This window comes from Chlamydotis macqueenii, chromosome 2 (genome assembly GCF_036417535.1).
Source record: "Chlamydotis macqueenii isolate bChlMac1 chromosome 2, bChlMac1.mat, whole genome shotgun sequence".
NCBI classification, from domain to species: Eukaryota; Metazoa; Chordata; class Aves; order Otidiformes; family Otididae; genus Chlamydotis; species Chlamydotis macqueenii.
Window position 1 is genome coordinate 156991640 of NC_141557.1, and position 15790 is coordinate 157007429.

The window sequence follows — 15790 nt, forward strand, 5'->3', positions numbered from 1 at the left end:
GAGGGAGGGAAAAAAAAAACCCGTGGTTTTACTTCTCTTTTAAAACAAATCTTGCCTTTCTGCGTTCCCCTTTCCCTTGAGGGCCGAGAGGGGGGGTCAGGGTGCGGCCTGGCTCCCCTCACCCCTCCCGCAGGCCGAACGCCCGCCGGCGCCGGCGAGGCCCTCGTCTGCCGGGGCGCCCGGGAGCTCGCGGAGGGGAACCGTCAGCTTTCCTCCCGGGAGAGGGTCCGGTGCGGGTGCTAACGGGAAGCCCCGCTCCTGGCCTCCCCGAAGCACCCGGTCCGCTCCGGTCTCGTTCGCTCCAGACTCTGTCAGCAGCCGCCACGCTAACGCTACCTCAGCACCGCCCCCGCCCACAGCGAGCACCACGCCCTACCCCGCCGGCGGGGCGGGGAAGGACAAGACGAACCACCAATCAGACGCTGCAGTCCACCCCTGACTGACAAGCCACACCACCCAATAGGCGTCGTCACTTGAGTAGGAGGGGCGACAGTGAGGGGGACTCTGCTATCACCGCCCGCTGGGAGGAGCCAGGGGCGGGGATGTGGCCCGGGGCGGGGCTCGGCGGGCAGGGGGCGAGGCCTCTGGGCGGTTGGGGGCGGGGCCTGGCTGGGGTATTTAAACCTGGCGCGGAGGGGCTCGCCCGCTCAGTCGGCGCGGCGTCACGGAAAGTGCGGGTGTGTGCTGAGCGCCCGCCGCCTCACGGTCTCCCTTTTATTTTACTCGCGTGTGTGCGGGAGGCCGGCGGGGTCCGTCCCGCCTGGGTCAGCGGCTCTTGGGGCGCCTCTGTCTCCCCTCTCCCCCCGCCCCCTGCGCCTCCACAGAGGGATTTCTCCGCGCCCCTCGCACGGTGTGTGTGTGGGGGGGCGTCCCCCCGGCCCGCGCCCCCCTTCCATCCCCGCTCCGGGCCGGGGGCTTGCGGCGCTTTCCTCTGGATGCGTCCCCGCAGCCCCGGACGGGAGGCGGCCAGGGGGAAGCGCTGCCTCCGAGGATTTACCGCCGCCAGGGACTCGGACCCGCGCCGCCGTCTCCTCCTTCCCCTCGGGGGCACCCGGCGCCCCGGCTCCGCTGCCGCTCCGGGCCGTCGCCGCCATGGACGAGAAGTACCTGCCCGAGCTGATGGCGGAGAAGGACTCGCTGGACCCGTCCTTCACCCACGCCCTGCGGCTGGTCAATCAAGGTGAGGGCCGGGGGGGCGAGCCGGAGTTAGTGACGGCCGCCGAGGGTGCTCGGAGAGCCTTGGCTCTGCGTCTCGCTCCGTGTTTCGTGTGCTCGGGCTGCGGGGAGGAGGGGGGGGCCCCCGCCTGCGGCCCCCGGCGCTGCCCGTGGCGGCCGGCGAGGCTTCCAGGGATGCTCCCCGACGGCAGCGAGCGCTGGGCTGGTTCCCCAAAATTCTCCTCTTCCTTTGTTTTTAAAGGCGTGATCGCTGCCTGCTTGAACGACACGTTATTCCCGGTTGAATTGTGTAGAACCAGCTTGGGTCTCCTGGGCTCTGCTTGGGCTTCAAGTCGGTTGAAACCCCGAAAGGCTTTTTTTTTGTTTTACCCTGATAATGTATTTCTGAACAGTAAATAGCTTACTGCTTGTATTGGTGTGAGCCTGTTTAATATGAAGCTTACATTCTATGTCCTTTTGTAGGAACTTTTGGCTCTGTCGCTAAAAATTTAAGGAACCAACAATACATTTTGCTGAATCTTTCAAAAACCCCAAAGCATACTTTCTTTTGTGATTATATAACTCGAAATAATGATTCCTACCCCTTCTGCATCTGGCATGTCAGACCTCCTTTAAAGTCCTAGCTCTTTGTTTTGATGATGCTATACTGAACAGAAAAGTAATTCAGTGTGATTTACAACATGATTTAATGTAAATTTGAAAATCTTGTCTAATTGGCAAGTGACTTTCAGGCACAGCTCTGGAGAGACAAACACTTGATAGAGGGCTTGGGATGGTCAAGTGGAATAAGTTATGAACTGATCTTCTGATATAACTTAACAACAGCCAAAATGATTTTGGCTTCAACCGAAGTGATTACAAAGCTGTGCCAGTGTATTTTACTTCCTCTGACAGGAACAGGTCTGAATCAGTGTGCATTCTTTTAATCCATTGTTGTGGTTTGTGATGTGTAATGGGCTGAGAATGCCCATCTCTAAATCAGAAGGAGAATCAACTATTGCCTGAAAAATTCTGGAGTTGGGGTAGCTGTCTCATATTCAGCTGTGGAATGCATACACGGTGTGATTTGTAGCTGCTTGTCCTTGGATGGCTGGTATTTTGCATGTTTTTCCTAATACTGAATTTGTGAAAATGCCACTTGCTGGTTGGAGAAGGAGCATTGTGTTAATAAGTAGATATTTGTATTTGCTGAAAAACTTGGTAAGATTTAGCTTGATGTTGAGAATTTAAGGCTGCGAATTAGTGGAGTTCCTCTCCAGAAAGTGAAGGAATAATCTTTTTTGCACATATAAATTATTTTATGAAGTTACAAAAATGACTTACTATTCTACAAACAGCGTTTGTGGAAGTAGATATGACTGCATGAGCTGTTGTCAAAATTATGACACTTTTTGGGGGACTCTAATGGTTTTTTGAGGCTCTAATTGAAATAAGAAATTAGAGGACAGATAAACTTCTACCTTTTTTTTTCTGAGAAAACTCTCATACTTGATATCTGCATGCATACTTTCAGCTTCAAAAATAAATGATATTGAAAAAATGAATGCAGATAGACATGGATCCAATCTATTCTAGTATGTTTCCACTTTCAAAGCAAGCAAAAAAAAATCTAAAGTCTTTCATTAGATCTGAAGTATTTAACATATTAGAGACAGGTAAAAAAGATCGTGTGGTGATTGACTGGTTACATGTTGTTTAAAATGCAAATTTGTAATATCTATATAAAATAAATATTTTAGGCAGTTGTAGAGTCACCAAAGACCCAAACAAGGTCAAGTAACTGAATAATACGAGTGGGAAATGTAAGAGGAGATGTTTTACAGACCCATCCTGTTGTGGTGCTAACTTCATCTGTGACAGTTTTTTCTTTACTGTAACAATTCTGTGCAGTTAAATGAAGGCAAATATTGGTGGAAATGTACATGTAATGGTTCTGGCTTGTACTTCATATGGCAGGTCCACTGAGTTCTTTCTCTGATACTTCAGTGAGCAGGCAAATGGCTTGTCTAATATTTTAAACTGGGTTTGTTTAGCTTTTCAATTCAAAGTGAAACATATTGCTCAGTTTGGCTCCTTTCAGGTATGTGTGAGAGTGTCTTAGCGAAGGTTTTAAGTGCTTAAAATAACCAGCTTAATTATGTAATAGCATTTTGATATCTTAACAGTATTACATTTACTATCTGTGTTTACTTAAACTGAAATACTGTGGATCAGCCAACTTTCTTCAGAAACTCAAGGTTGATTTGTAAGAATTGTATGATTGAATGGGCAAATCCTTCTGAGGTGCTGAAGGAACTGAGTAGAAGTGTGTGTACTGCATAGGCAAAAGAGCCAAATAGCTAACAAATTTCTAACCATGTTGAAATCTGGTTTCTAGGGGAAAGTCCTGTGTCTGGACTTCAAAAATCTGTTAATTATAGTTCTCAAATGGAAGTGGATGTATTTGCATATTATGCTTATAATTACAAATTATAATTTTAGTACATGCAAATTACGTAATTTTAAATGATGCAGGAAAAAAAGTGGAGCTTGACATGCTTTGAGCTCCAGGGTAGCCTTTCAGTTGAAAAAGAACGATGTAGAGATAACTGGGATGCTGCAAGAATACTTTCCTGGGCAATATTATTAATCTGTATTTCAGAATTAAGATATGACAGCATCTCCTCTTGCCCTAATAAAACCTTGTTTTAAGCATTTTGAAAGCATTAAAATCAGTGTCCTTCATTGTTCCTGCGTAGGTCATGGAAGTGCTGATTTTTTCTTGTTGAAAACTCTAATCAAGTATTAGATGACCTCTCTTTGGGACACAAATGTAAGACCTATTGTTTAAATTTTGCTTTAAACAGTCATTGAAATATTCAACTGCTTAAATTTTAAGAACAGTAGGAATCTTGCAAGAGGCTAGACTATATCCTTTGCTCTAATTAAGATGATTTTTGTGTACTTGAATGTCAAGCCTTCCTAAAAAGGGGATGTTTTTACCTCTAAACCTTTAAATATGTTGTAGGTTGGGAGTAGAGTTCTTGTGCATGTGTAGTAAGGTGACCATGCTGAAAGGATTAACTTGAAGCTCATACCAGACAATGGGAACTGGAACCTTATGTCCAATTATTATGATGTTTGTAATTGAAGAACCTTGGGGAAGATGAAGTTCTGTGAAGGAACAAGAGTTTAGTACATGTGTAGTTATGTTTTTGCTATTTACAGTGCTCAGGTGCTCATCTTTATGCAAAATCTGCAAAATATTTGTATGTGAAAATGATGCTTGTTATGAAATCAGGCTAGTTCTTTGTGTTTACCATTGCAAGGCACTGAGCAGCTTTACTTCTAAACCTTTTTTTGAGACCTGTATTTGGAAGGCTGACTTTGTTTATATTTGAGATTGTGTGTAAGTGTGTGAGTGTAATGTTGGTTGTCATAACTTAGTTCATGAGTGATGCTGTGAAAATAGTGAAACATCTGCAAGAGAGGTTACTTCATCTTTCACAGGTATGCATAGTATTGATTTTTGACACATTTTCTGGATGTTGGCTAACATGCGAAATTGCAGATGGAGGAAACTAACTAAATAAAACATGTTGATACCAGATGTGTTTTGTAACAGGGGAGACATTAAATGGTTGCCTGGCACTTGTTTGATTTGTGTAATGTTAAATGTGTAGGTGGAGAGGACCCTGTAATCAAAATTAGGGCAGCTGAAGTCCTTGCGAGTGCTGGTGCCATTGCTGAAAGACAATTTTTCCTTCTCTGTAGGCTGTACTTATGGAATTCTTCCTTACAAGCTCATTTTAGCTCCTTCGAGGTTTGAGGTAATGTCTTGAATTGCTGAGGCTACCTTTAAATTACTGTCAACAGGATGATGTACGGGAGTAAGAAGCCTTCCCATCAGTAGATGGCTGTATGCGCTAGCTGTACGCTGAACGACTCTGCTGAGCGATGTGACCACTGGAGGCTTGCTGGTTCCTGTCACATTTTAGGAGTGGGAGACCAGTAATCAAATAGACCAATATCTCCCTAAATATCAGGGAGAATGGAGTGTGAGGAAAAGCGTACTGACATTCTGCATTGTGGAGGATATTAATTGTCTGATTTCTTTTTTAGCAGGTAGGTGATAGCTTTGTAAAAACAAAGTAGGAACTTGTAAATTAAACTTCCATGTATGTTACTGGTTTTGAATAAATGTATGTTCGTATACAAGGGCTTCTGGGTGCTTAGCAATGATTTTCTTTAATTTTTCACAAATAGAATTCTAATTTTTCCACAACTCTAAAAGGTGTACTTGATTATATGTAGTGAAGTGACATACATATGTTGTGATATAAATAATAAGTTTGCTACTGAATTATCCACTTTCCTCTGAGGACAGGCATTTCGTGGCATGGAACAGACGTGTGTGCTGCTGCTTGTTCCCCAGTCCCCAGTGGCGTTAGATGTACTCCGTTGCTGTATAAACTCAAATGCCTTTCTCACTGGAGTCTCAATCATACAGTAACACCTTTTTCAAGTGTCCTGCTCTTAGAGGCTGGCAAAACACTTTGTGAAGGTCGTAGGTGTTTCGTAAAGCAAGTAGAGCTGAAGAAAGGGTTTTAAACTTACTCAGAGCATCCTATTAATTTGAATAAAATATAAATTTTGTAATATGCCCTTCAGACAGCAGGTCACTTTACGTTGTCTGTCTTAGAGATTAACTAGAAAGAAGCAACTCTTCTGTTTTCTAGTAATCAGACTTCAAAACAACAGTCTATGAAAATGTGCAGGGGGAATTGGTTATTTAGCAGGCTAAGTGTGAAGAGAAATTTAGTGACAGTAGTAGGAACGGATATAGTGTGATGGTTGCACCATAGAACCGGGGAAGGCTGACTTTGGTTTCCATTCTATTTCATTAAAATAACATAAGAAGCAGTGAGTTTTGGAGTGAAGAAGGGATATTTTGGAGATTGTCCTGCGTGTCTCAGCCTTCCTTGTTCAGTAACACTTCAAAAGTTAACATTTTCCTAATGGTTGGCTCTTTGCTTTTGCTTCAATGAAAACGTATTGGGAAAGTCATAGGACTTACGAACAATTAGATTCCAGTCGTGGGCTCTTGAAAGGCTGGGGAGTGGTTTATCAGGTATTCCAGTCATGCTAACAGTGCTGCTGTGATAATAGTTCGTACTTCACCCTGGGCTCATCCGCTCTGAAGCGTGACTCCAGCCTGCAGCCGCTCACCGATGATCACATTTGGTCTGAAGCTGACTCCTAATTCACTTGCACACTTACTTTGGCAGTCAATGAGAGAGATCAAATTTAAAGGTTTCAAATTTAGACTGACACGGTTTGTCACTTTCAATCCTTTTTGACACCAGCCGTGCAAATTAAAACCGTAGCCTTCTGAGTACTTATTTACTGCAGAAATCAAAGGAGGTCGCAGCGCTGGATGGCTGCTCTTCTGGCCTGTGGCTTGTTTGACTTAAGCTGCGTGTCCTACAAAATCTGTGTGTGACCTTTCTGCCCTCTGAGATGTTCCCCCCCCGACTTCCAAGTGCAATTAAGAAACAGAAGAATTTAAGATGCGCTTTGATTTGAAAGACTTGGGTATCAAAGTTCAGAATTGTGTAGCCTCTGTAAAGTATTCACTGTGGTACTGCATGACTTTTTAATTAGTATTTAGCAGTTTCAGTAAAAAGCGTGTTTAAATGGATTAACTGGTAACTGACACACCTAATATTTTATGGTGAATTAACTGGCTGTTCTTAGCTGAGCTCTGCAGGAATCTTGCAAGCTTAGTGTTTACATTATTAATACTGTTTTTCAAACAGAAAATAAAGGACAGGACGTTTATATCAGGCAAGTGGAGTATCCTGATACCCTGTGACCTGGGAAGGCAGGTCTCGCCTGCGTGGTGGGGGTGGTGGTGGTTCTGGGAGTTACTTTAGAGCCATTTGTTGCTAGCTGAGTGTGACTTCCAAGTACAACACTAGCTAGAAAATTAATATCTTTATGGCCTTAAGCTAAGGCCATGAGGGCATATTTTATGCTGAGGGTGGTAGAACACTGGCACAGGTTGCCCAGAGAGGTGGTGGATGCCCCATCTCTGGAAACATTCAAGGCCAGGTTGGACGGGGCTCTGAGCAACCTGATCTGGTTGGAGATGTCCCTGCTCCTTGCAGGGGGGTTGGACTGAATGACCTGTGAAGGTCCCTTCCAACCCTGAATGTTCTATGATTCTGTGTGGACTAGGGAAGTTCATTTTCTTGACATTCTAGGTACAGAAGTCCATGTGTCTTAATTTTTTGAGAAGCTCATGGAAAAAGAAATGCTCTGCAGGCTTGATAAAGTCTGTAGGCCTTTTGCTAGCCTGGCTTGTGAAAATGATCATTAACCTGTGTTCTGAGTGCCTTACCACCTTCACAGGGGTAAATAAAGGTACTAAGAGGCCCTTTAAGCTGGTGGTGAAATGTCTGGCCAAAAGTGCAAATGAAGAAATAAAACATGGTGCTTAAGCACTGTATGATTAACTGTTACATCAAATATAAGAACTGGTAGGTTTTGCATATCTTGACATCTTTGACATTTCTGGATGTTTGGTGTTGACTAAATTGATAGGCTCTTTACTGAACTCTCAGTGACTTGGGTTGTGCAATAGATGAAGACTACTAAATACAAATAAATTACAAGGAGGAAATTACAGTACCAACTAGAGAGGTGGAGTGAAGAAACATTTTTGTTAACCTGAGAAAGCTGTATTTTTGTGTTGCAACAGCTGAGCAGTGCGTGTTTTATTCTTTGTGTGTTTATCCTATCTTAAAGTATTCTTGTGCTTGAACTCAAGTTTGTCATGTTTATTACTTATTGTTCTGTTCTCCTGTGTTGTCATTTTTAATCATTTTAGCTTATTGTCAAGGTAAAATTAATAAGAAACTAGAAAGTTAAATGGATTCCCTTCCTATTCTCCATTTCCAGTTGCTGTTTGCTGGCTGCCTTCCATTCCTTATTTTGATGTGTTTATCAGGCTTTTGGCTTCAGCTAGCAGCTCAACAGCAGCAGAGTTGCAAGGCAGCAAACAAATGTCAGTTTAATTCTTGTAGTTGGTAAATCTTTCCCTTTTTTGACCTATATAGGTGTTCTTTTATAGATCTTTATTTTCTCAGAAGGATTTCTTGACAAAATAATTGGAAACCTAAAAGATTAGAAATAATTTTGGTAAACCTATTGTTCTTGCACTTAATCCAGAAGAAAATTTGTTGTAACAACTGCTGCTGTGCTGATCTCGGTATAATGTAGTGACAGTGAAAAACCTGAAGTTGCGAATCCTTTGTGGATTTACTGTTTTTTCTTCAAGCCAAATGGATTAATAAAGTTGTACAAAAGGAATAGTCACAGGAAGATGCCTTTTCGTGGACAAGACAAAAATCTAGGAAGAAGTTGAAATTGCTTCTGTTGCTCTGACACTGCTGCTGTGTGTACTGAATGAGATGACTGGAGATGGATGCATCTCCAGTCTCACAGGCTCTGGTTATCCAGTGACAGTGCTGTGGAAAGCAGGTGTGTTTGAAAGCAAAAAGTTTTAGATATTTTCAGACAGTTTTTCCTGCTGCTTTGGGATAATGATGTTTTTAAAAGATGGAGATATGGAAGGATGGCTTTTAATACAGTCATTCCCTTTCATGTGTCTCCTTTTCCAGTTACTGATAATGGATGAAATTTTTTGTTACTGGTTGCTTTTGATCTGTATTCTAATGAACTAGAGGTGGTCAACTAGAGGTGGTGGTGAAGCACCAATGCTGATGTGTCTCTGGTCAGCAGCCCAGTTCCTGCTCCTCGAGCTCTTTAACTCTCTGATACTGAGGATCTGATCTTTTTGTCTTTTTCCTGCTATCAGGCAGAAATGGTGTGCCCAATTGGATGCAGACCTGAGTGATACCACTCTATGGGGTAAACAAGAGATGTAAAAAAAACTCTTCTGCCCACCTGCAAAACAATGATAAACTTTACTTTTCCAAAAGTGAAGAGCACTAAGCTCTGTCATGTCTGTTTGGTTCTTTCCATGGCTTTTTGTTATGCTTGACTATACCCTACACCCCTTCATGAGTTTGAAAGAAAACAGATTTTTCTCTTCTAGAGTTGCCTTCACACAGCTTGAGTACAATGTTTGTGGTCCATTTGCAGTTATGGAAGTTCAGAAACCTGCAGTGGTTTTTCACTTTAGTACTTATCTGACTGTTTCATGATCACTTCAGCTTGCCTTTTTTTTAGGATCAAGTCCTAAATTTAAGGAAGAAGGTAGTGTCACAGCTGAGTTTTTCTGCCACCCCCAAAACCTTTGTGCTAGGTGGAGGAGTTTCTAAAAGTGAAACAGTGAAAAGTAATGATTTGACTCAGTTTCTCCTTTTAAACCCTGATGTCTCTGGAGGAGCTAATCTGCCCTTTCTGCTTCGCGGCAGATAGGTTGCAGTGATGTCTCTAGCTTTAGTTAACACTTGCTGCTTTTCTAGGCAGATCCTAAGGCTGGCTGGTCTGCAAGGTGAAATGTGGCACCTTAAGACTGGCAAGGACTGCTGTGGTCCGATTTGTCTTCTGTAACACAAATAGCTCTTAAAGATTCTTTTCACTTATCATATACCCTTGACCTTTTTATTACACCATGCATCCATGGTCTGGAAAAATGATTAGGTTTTTATTGGCCTACTGTATAAAAGCATACAATGGAAGATTTATCATGCTTTTAAAGCTTACTGTATCTTTTCAGACACTTTCTGCAGACACTTTTTGTCTTCACAGAAGCCTGTTAATACCATGTGAAACAAATGTTGGGAGTGACTTAAGTGTAGTCATAAAATGCTTCTGAGGGAATTAATGACCTTTTAAGACTTCTTCCAGCATTATTTTTTTCAGTGAATTTTGGGGGTCTTGGGAAACTATGAAGTATTAATATGATCACACTTTGGAAAGTAGAAGTGCTCCACGATGGGTTTTCCTGTAGGGTACCTATAGTGCATCTTAAATATAGCAGTGCTGACATTTTGAAGATAGAACTTACCCAGGAGGGTGTTTGGGTGCTGTCTCTGTCAGGAAACTCTATTGTATTAGCAGTAGGTCACTAAATATTAGAGGAGTCATCATGTGGTTTTTAATTTTGCATGGTGCTTCTTAAGGGTGTTGTAGACCATTTTTTTGGAGTTATTTAAAGCACAAGGCAGTGTGACGGCAGCATGACATCACTGCAGTGTGACACTGCATCAGCAGGTGGGAACTGGTGCCCCAGAGCTGCCTGTGTGGGAGCTGCACCTGACTTCTGGGTGCCATAGGTGCTGGCTTGTCACAACAGCTCCTGCAGCCAGGTGTGTTCTGTCTGAGTCTTAACAGGCAGGTCCCCCTTGAAAGCCAATACTGGTGACATTGGTGCACTGAGAATCGTTTTGTCAATCTTACTTTTAATGTAGCTTCACTATGTGAATATAAAAATTTGGTGCTCAAGGTATAGAGGCTTTAACTGAAATTAGCATTGGTTGCATCTTCTTGCTCGGCTGTCACATAGGTTTTTTTTCTTTACTGCTCTTACCTTGATCGCAAGCTTCAGCTCAGACACAGACCGAATGCCATGGCTGTAAGAGCTGCCCTATCTTCGGACACAGGGTTTCCAAGTACGATTGAGATCTGGATGGGACCTGGAATAGCTTTGGCTTGTGCTGTCCCTTGGCGTGCACTTTAGCTGGTAAAGCTGCTGTTGGTCAGTCTGAGTTGATAAGTGTTGAATGACGTTTTAACAGAAATACTTTACCAGACTTCTAAACTCTAAGCTCTTAGAATATCGCGTTATTATCAACTGATTAAATGGAGAGTGCAGGGAAACTGCCATCATGTTACTTATTATTTGTTCATAGGTGCATTTATGGAATTTACAAATCTCCTGAAATAATAGGCCTTGCTTGGAACACTCACTAATAGTTCACATAGTTCAATATAAGGCTAATTAAAAATGCTGATGTGTGTTTCATTATCACGTAAGTGTCAAGTAGCTGGCTGTGAGATCAGCTCTGTGAAGAACTCTAGACAAATGATCCTTTTTAATTTAATGCCCTGATAGAGGAAAACGGATGTGATTTGCTTTCTTAACTAGTAGATCATGGTTTTTTTAGACTTCAGTGGTATGCTGAGCATTATGCTAAAGTAAGGTACTTTCTGCCTCTGAGTAGGTTGTAGGTCCTCAAGGTGCTGATCTCTATTTTTTTAGTGTGCTCCAAGCAATGATCAAGGCTTTTAGTGGCTACCTATCTAGGCTAGAAGGCTACCTCTTATGATGGCTTGCATGAAGATCATACTGAGACATTTTCTACTACAGGTACTGACTAAAGTACTTGACTTGCTGGATAGCCTCCTGCTTGGTCTTTCTGCTCAGGAAAACAGTGAAACGGATAGAAAAAAATGAGTCAGAAGTACTGTTCTTTCCCACTTGGATGTAGGACATAAAACTATAGATTTTATTCTGTACAGTCCTTTCAGAATCCATTGCTTAACTTGATGTTATTGTGTTGGAGTAATGCCTGGCTAGAGCTCAAACCTGTGGTTTGTAGTGAGTAAACTTTTCAGAGTAACCATTCATTATTCATAAGTCTGCAAGTGGTGCTAATTGTGTAAGTATATCTTGTCAGCATTTCTGTGAGGTATTTTGGAAGGTTTCGGTGCTGTTACCGAAGCAGAGGTTTGAAGCTTTTCTGCAGAGTCACCTGGAAAGAGCTGAGCGTAGAGAATACAGAAAGCAAATGCAGTCCCTTTATTCGGATTTGGCACATTAAAGCATGGCTGTGCGTACTTGTCGGTAATGGATGTCAAGCTGTGTAAACATAAATGAATGTTAGAGCATTATTTTCCCTTCATTTTATTGATGAATAATTAGCTATTTGAGCTCTGTCCATTTTAGTCAATCAGTTTTTGGTAGTAACCCCTCTTTGCCTTGGAGTATTTCATCCTCAGGACAGCTATACTGATGTGGGAGGAACTTTTACATCTAACTAATTGAAATACTAACAGAATAGTGAATGTAATTTCAAGCTAGGCCATGAAATTAAGAAATAAAAGCAGATGGCCCCTTCAGAAAAAAAAATAGATTAAAGAGAAATAGATGCTCCTGGCCAGATACAGAAGTTAATCCCTTGCTGCTTGTCAAGAGGTACTGCCAATGGTTAGTTACTATGCAAGGGTAAAATAAAAGCTGTGTGAAGTTAATGAAAAAATGCTTTTCCTCGTTCCCAGTTGTGATAAATTAGTGTTATGTTGATATTTTTAAGATACAGCTATAGTACATTGGAATAGTAACCTGTTAAACTAGTGTTGCTTCGGGAAGGGTTATGACAGATGAGCAGTCCTGGGAATTTCAGCAAAGAATTTCAGCGAGGAATTTATTTTGGCAAAGATTTGTTATAGCATTTTCTTGCTCTGAAACACTGATTGGGTCTCTAAGCCCTCATGTCAGTTTGGTAGAGATACTTGTGCCTGTACTTCTCCTGATGGCTTGAAGGGTTTAACTTCTCCCTTGTTAACTGTCCTTTCTAGATTTATTATTAGTGGATAGTCAATCTTTTTCAGTTAAGCACCTTTATTTCTTGGGTTTATGCAGAGTAGCACATGCCAGCATTTTAGGTGGTTATTCTCTGTGTAACTAGGTAAGGCCTTCGTGCACTTGCACAAAAATCAATGCATCAAGAAGAGGAAGTGAGATTTGAAATCTAATGTACACATGAACCATTATTTAGGAAGACTTATTAATGGGACCATAAGTACTTGTTATGAATGCTTTGGTCTTTTATTCTTCCCAAATGCACTTTTATGCCTTGCTTCTCTGGTAGCAAGGCGAGGTAGAACCATCTACCATATTAAGTGATTATTGCTGTCTCAGCTGTTCTTCATCCTTTGGGCACCCAGACTTTGAATTTCTTAGGTAGCCACATTTTTTAAATGCATCCTTTTTGTCCTCTGCCACATCTAGAAGGTAAATTGATGCTATGCTTTTGGAAACTGAAGCATCAAAGTTTTTTCCCATATAAAACCAATTTAAACATCACTGAACCAAGAAGGTAATGGCAGCTCAGATTCTTGGTGTTGGCACTTATTGTTTCTTGGCAGACAGAAGTGATAAAGGAGCAGAAACTTGAATATCTGGAATTATGAGGGCAGCTGAGGAACAGGCAGGGCAGATGTCCCATTAGTAGCAGCTTCTGCGTTTTCCCAGTGCTACTCATATCTCAAAGTGACCAGCTTTGGTTTTGGAGTCTCAGCTTGAATGTAGGTGTACTTCCCTGGCTGTGAATTGTTCACTGCACTTAAAGATTTCAGCTACCTTGTGCATGTGACGCTTCCTACTAGTTGATTATTCCCTGTAAAATCTGTAGAAATGTACTGAAATCTACCTTTTAACTATTAAATATAGGAATTACTACAGTAACGCACATGGTCATTACAGGGAAAAAGTAGTGTTCGGTGGAAGCTGGGATTTTGAAATTAGCTGGATTAAAACTAAACCAGTAACACTGCTAAAGTTAACTCATCGCATAACTACATGAGATAATGTGGCTTCTGAAAGTGCAGTAATACTGAGCCATCAAATTTCTACTTTCACATAAGCACTTGATTATAAGCTGTCTTCAAATTAGGAAGACAACTGAATTAGCAATATCTTAACTGCTGAGTAGTTGCACAGAACATTATGTCGTATTCTGCTTCTTACAGCTATAACATAACCGTGTCTATTTGAAATAAACTTGATCTTGGGTTTTTAGAAGTACTTTTTACTGAAGACAGATGCTTTTTTATAAACAAAATTACTAACTTGAAATACATTACTTATGCAGAAGGAGCTGTTTAGTTTTACTTAAGCTAAACATGAAGATGCTTTCTTTGGATAAATAATAATTCAGAACTCTTTCCTATGGCAAGTAGAACCATACCATAAATACTACTAAAACTGTAGTCTATTTTAACTTTTTATAATGTATGTTTCAGCAAAAGCTTACTGGCATAAGTTGGTTGTTATTTCAGAGATTTATGCAGGTATAAAGTGTGAAGGTCTGTTTCATTTTTTCTTGAATCTGGAAAAATTGATTAATAGTCTATTAGGTAAATGCTAGAAATACTAGTTTAAGAAAAAAACTGTCAGATGCCATAAAAGGTGGAGTATTGCTTTCCTCAGTGAAGGTGCTACGTGGATGAACACATGATCCTCCAGAGAACATGCCTATTGCAGACTTAGATCTCACTTCTTCCCTGGAGAAACCAGTCTGTTGGCGGAGATCTTAGTTCCTTCCCTTAGGAGTTGCAGCTGTGATGAGTCCGTAAGCTGGACTTCAAGGTTTATCAGACTTCTAGGGAAATGTGTTCTTGGTCTAAAATTCCATGAAGTGATTCAGTTGATTTTATGATAATAGGTTTGTTAGAAGAATATTTGCAAACAACTGACTGTGGTAGCAATCTGCTTAAATCTGTATAATATATATCCTCATACACAGAAAATATATTTGAGTTCACCTGCTATTGAGCATGTGGAAGGGACAGTAATTGATGTTATCCCTCTACTAGTTAATAACTTAGCATCCAAGTTAATTTTTAACACTCAATTTATGTTGAAGTTCATATATAAAATTTCCACACAAATGTTTTAAGCTGCCCTTTCCCATAGGGCAGCAGATGTGCAAGCTGCCTTTTTGTTTTTCCTGTTAGGCTATGTTATTGCAGCCAAGGACTGTAATGGGTGTCAAATAATAAAAAAATACTACTTACAGTAGTTGTATCAAAAGTAATGTTTTGCTGTTGTGTGGCAGTAATGATCGTCTGAAGGATTAGAGATGTGTTGAAGTAATCCAGAGTGGTGTGCTGGAATTGGTTCCCTTTCTTTTATATGTACCAACTGAGCTCCGTAGGTTTGTTTCATACATCTGTGAACCAGAATACACAAATACTTTAGTCTCTTTGGGTTGTAACCTTTTTCATAAGTATTCTGAAAGCATTTTTCAAATTCTTGAGCTGTGTTTGTTTTATGGATTAAAATACAACCCACCCACAACTCTACATCCCTTCACGTTCAACTGTGGTTTTATATTCTTTCTGTACAAATTTACCTCTTCACACAACGTGCACATCAATAGTTTGTGCTTTAGTAAACAAAGTTGTAGACATGAAGCCTCAGGAATCTCGAAGCAATTTATATCAAAAGACCAGGAGACTTGCATTAGAATCAACAAGTGGGGAAACTTATGAACAGTAGATTGACTCAACAGGTATGCATGAAGGTTACTCCAGTATTTACTGTTTTTACTAGCTAATCTTTTACAGACACCTAAGTAGTGGTAGCATTTGTTTTCCTAGTTCATTTGGCCAATGCAGTGTCACAGAACTTACAGATGTTTTTCTCAGTTTCTATAGTAAGAGTCAGATAGCACTTGTTGGTACTGGTTATGTTGGATCCAATGGGTATGTGTTTTTGAAGTCCTGACTGTGTCTGGTGCTAATTGAGTTTCACTGAATTCAGTGAAAGAATTTAGATGCTTTACAGGTGCTTGTGATAACCTCATCTCTGTTCCTTTCCCTAACAGTATGAAAGGTGAATAGTAAGATTTATCAGACAAATATTTTAGACAGTATT

General features: G+C 41.2%; 1 protein-coding gene across 4 annotated transcripts in view; it reads left to right on the forward strand.

Annotated features, from left to right (window-relative positions):
* Positions 1–671: 671 nt before the first annotated feature.
* Positions 672–15790, forward strand: part of KHDRBS3 (KH RNA binding domain containing, signal transduction associated 3) — a 94078-nt gene continuing 78959 nt past the window's right edge. For all 4 annotated transcript variants that reach the window (XM_086741307.1, XM_086741308.1, XM_086741309.1 and 1 more), the window contains exon 1: positions 672–1180. In XM_086741307.1, coding sequence (XP_086597433.1) covers positions 1093–1180 — 88 coding nt within the window. In that variant the 5' untranslated portion in view covers positions 672–1092. The remainder of the gene's footprint in view (positions 1181–15790) is intronic.